This window comes from Nicotiana attenuata, unplaced genomic scaffold (genome assembly GCF_001879085.1).
Source record: "Nicotiana attenuata strain UT unplaced genomic scaffold, NIATTr2, whole genome shotgun sequence".
NCBI lineage: Eukaryota > Viridiplantae > Streptophyta > Magnoliopsida > Solanales > Solanaceae > Nicotiana > Nicotiana attenuata.
In genome coordinates, this window is record NW_017674024.1 from 58282 (window position 1) to 61311 (window position 3030).

Genomic DNA, 3030 nt, shown 5'->3' on the forward strand with positions numbered 1-3030 from the left:
GTATTTTAGGTGAGTTCTTCGGCAACAACAGCAACAACAACAAACCCATTGTAATCCCACACACCTGAGGTATGGGGAGGGTAACATGTACACAGAACTTACTCTTACCTTATAAAGGTAGAGATATTGTTCTCCGATAGACTCTCGGCTCGAGGGACAAAAAGAAAAGATTTAGGTGAATTCTTCATTAAAAAACAAAAACAAAAGCCAGCATGCAAGTTGCAGCTTTGGCATCAATTTCCATAGCAATGGGCAAAACCATATTCAGTCAAAATGTGTACTCCTAATACTGTTTAGAAATGTTGTCTGCTTCTCAATCCAATGGTACTAATCCTGAATGTGATAGTCCCATTTACCTAACCCCCTTTACTATCAAAGGACAATAACCCTTCCATTAAAACTCATGTGAAAAGGTATAAATGTAAACTTCAAGAAACTTGACCAACAAAAGATACCACTAATTTATAATAATAAAAAAATATAAACCATTTTATCTAGCAAATATTGCAATGGTAAATTCGTACATATTATAGATCAACCAAATGTAGATAAAAAGACTAAAACAAGGTAACTCAAACCAAGTATAAATAAAGTAACCTTAAGCATTAACCATATGTGAATATATAGCCACTGCAAGAAGCTGCAAGTTGCAGTTGCAGAAATAGTAGTACTATATATATATATAAATAGTTTCTTCTTTTTCATATATTCATGGAACCAATTAGAGAAAGTGAAGAACACAACAATAATTCAGAAGATTGTTGTGGTGAGAACTCAAAGAACTCAAAATCATTTGGAAAGAAGTGTAGTCATATAGCAAAGAAACAAAGAGCTAAGTTTTATATTGTGAGAAGATGCATTGCTATGCTTGTGTGTTGGCGTGATAAGAATGATCATTGAAGATTGAAGATTTTCACATAGTTTGTAGAGAAGAAGGTGTACTTAGAGATTTATTTGAGAGTATGTTGATATAATCCTCAAAAGTTGAACTTTTTTTTAGCTCATTCTATTTATTTGTAGTGCTCTTGCTTGATGAAACCTTCTTGATTTTACTTTAGTCTTCAATTTTGAAATCTTGATATAGCTTTCTCTCTTTCTTTCTTTCTTTCTCTACTTCCTTTCCACTGGATTAGGGTGCGGTTCTTACTCGGACTCTGTGTGAATGCAGGATATTTTTTGTTCAGCGGCTTGGTAGGTGACAGAGATGGATTCATGATTTAAATTTTATGGGTTCAAAAAAATCTTGTTTTTAATATGAACCTATTATATGTTGAAGTATGATGTGTTTATAGTTTCTATTTATTGTATTAGTGGATTTGTACACATAAATTTATGATTTGCTTCGATAGTACTGAATTCAGATGAACCTTGTACCACAATAGTGGATCCGCTGCGGGTGGGTGGAGGGTAGGACTTTGTTTTGGTGGTTTAATATTGACATATTCATCATTAATATTGCTTCATAGTTCCTTTAAACATTGATAAAATCCCTTTTTTTTATCCACTCTTGATTGAGCATTAGTTTTGGTCCTTCACTACTTTTATTTGTTTTCTCTTTGCCACAAGAAAAGTTATGAAGGGTGTAGGATTTAAACTTGACCATTGGTTCCAATAAATTAAAAGAATATCAATTTTAAGGGGAGGATTATATGAAACAAAATGTTAGAATTATTATGAGGAGTTTTAAGCTTTTAAAATGTTGCTCCCCAAACAGAAACTGTAAATGTTTGGAACTACAGACATTCTAATCAATCTTGAACCTTTGTTAACAGGACACTAGCTTTAGACATGTCTCAAACATTATTTTTACTATTTTCTTTAGATTGTATGATGTGGAAATAAGTGGCATTATGTGGTGTCTAAATCAATTGGAAAGTATCTTCTCATCTTTACAATCTTGAATTGTAGACTATCAAAATTAATACTTCCCCTCTTACATTTTATATAACATTGTTCTTATTTTAATCTGTTCAAAGAAACGAGACCAGGAGGTCACGGGTCCAAGCCGTGAAAACAGTTTCTTGCAGAAATACAAGATAAGGCTGCGTACAATTAACTCTTGTGGTTTGCTCCTCCTCGAACCCCGCGCATAACGGGAGCTTAGTGCACCGGGATCCCTTCTATTCTAAAAAATGACATTTTTATATGTTTAAAAAATTAACTTTAATTTTTATTTTAACTTTAATGACATATTTTTACAATTGTAAAAATATCATGATATGTTTAGGAGCACAAGTTCTAAGAATATTTAGTAAGTGCCAAGAATATATATATATATATATATATATATGTGTGTGTGTGTGTGTGTGTGAATATACAATTAAAATTCCAGTTTCTGAAAGTCAGTGTTCTATTGATTAGAGAAAACAAAATTTTCTTAAAACCTTGTCAACAAATAAAAAGAATATGAAATTGTTATTAATTAAAACCAGCCGACTAGATTGTTCTAAAATTGAGAATAATTAAACAATCCATCGATGTGTGTGTATACCTTTTTTATGTATATTCAAAAGTATTACTATGAATTTACATTTTTTAAAACTCAAAGTGGATTATAAAAGTAAAAGATATATATTGTAATACATAAAAGTCAGGTAGTGGAGGGATGCATAGTTAACTAGGACTTCTTAAATGGTATCGAGAAAAAAAGGACAATTGCTAACATCATTTTAAGGCGATTCCTACTTCCTAGTACTTACATCGGGTCTTGCTAGTAAATCTTTTTCTTTTTTCTTTTTTTCTGCATGAAAGAATTAGTATATTATATTATATTTTGAAAAAACCATTATTCCAATGTAGAATACTTACTATTTCATTTTTGGGGACAACTACTAGTGGAACTTTTTAAGTTCAACTCTGGGAAAGGGCATGAACATTATTATAAAAATAAAACTAAAAGGTAGCCCGGTACATTAAGCTTTCGTTATGTACGGGGTACGGGGAAGGGCTGGACCATAAAGGTCTATCGTACACAGTGTTACTCTGCATTTCTACAATATGTTATTTTCACGGCTCGAACCCGTGACCTCC

At 31.9% G+C, this 3030-nt stretch overlaps 1 protein-coding gene across 1 annotated transcript; it reads left to right on the forward strand.

The window, feature by feature from the left end:
• The first annotated feature begins 627 nt into the window (after positions 1-627).
• On the forward strand, positions 628-1348 carry LOC109217838. The gene is made up of 2 exons (XM_019382118.1): positions 628-960; positions 1169-1348. The coding sequence occupies exon 1, from the start codon at positions 712-714 to the stop codon at positions 898-900; it is 189 nt and encodes a 62-aa protein (XP_019237663.1). The 5' UTR covers positions 628-711; the 3' UTR covers positions 901-960; positions 1169-1348.
• The last annotated feature ends 1682 nt before the right edge of the window (positions 1349-3030 follow it).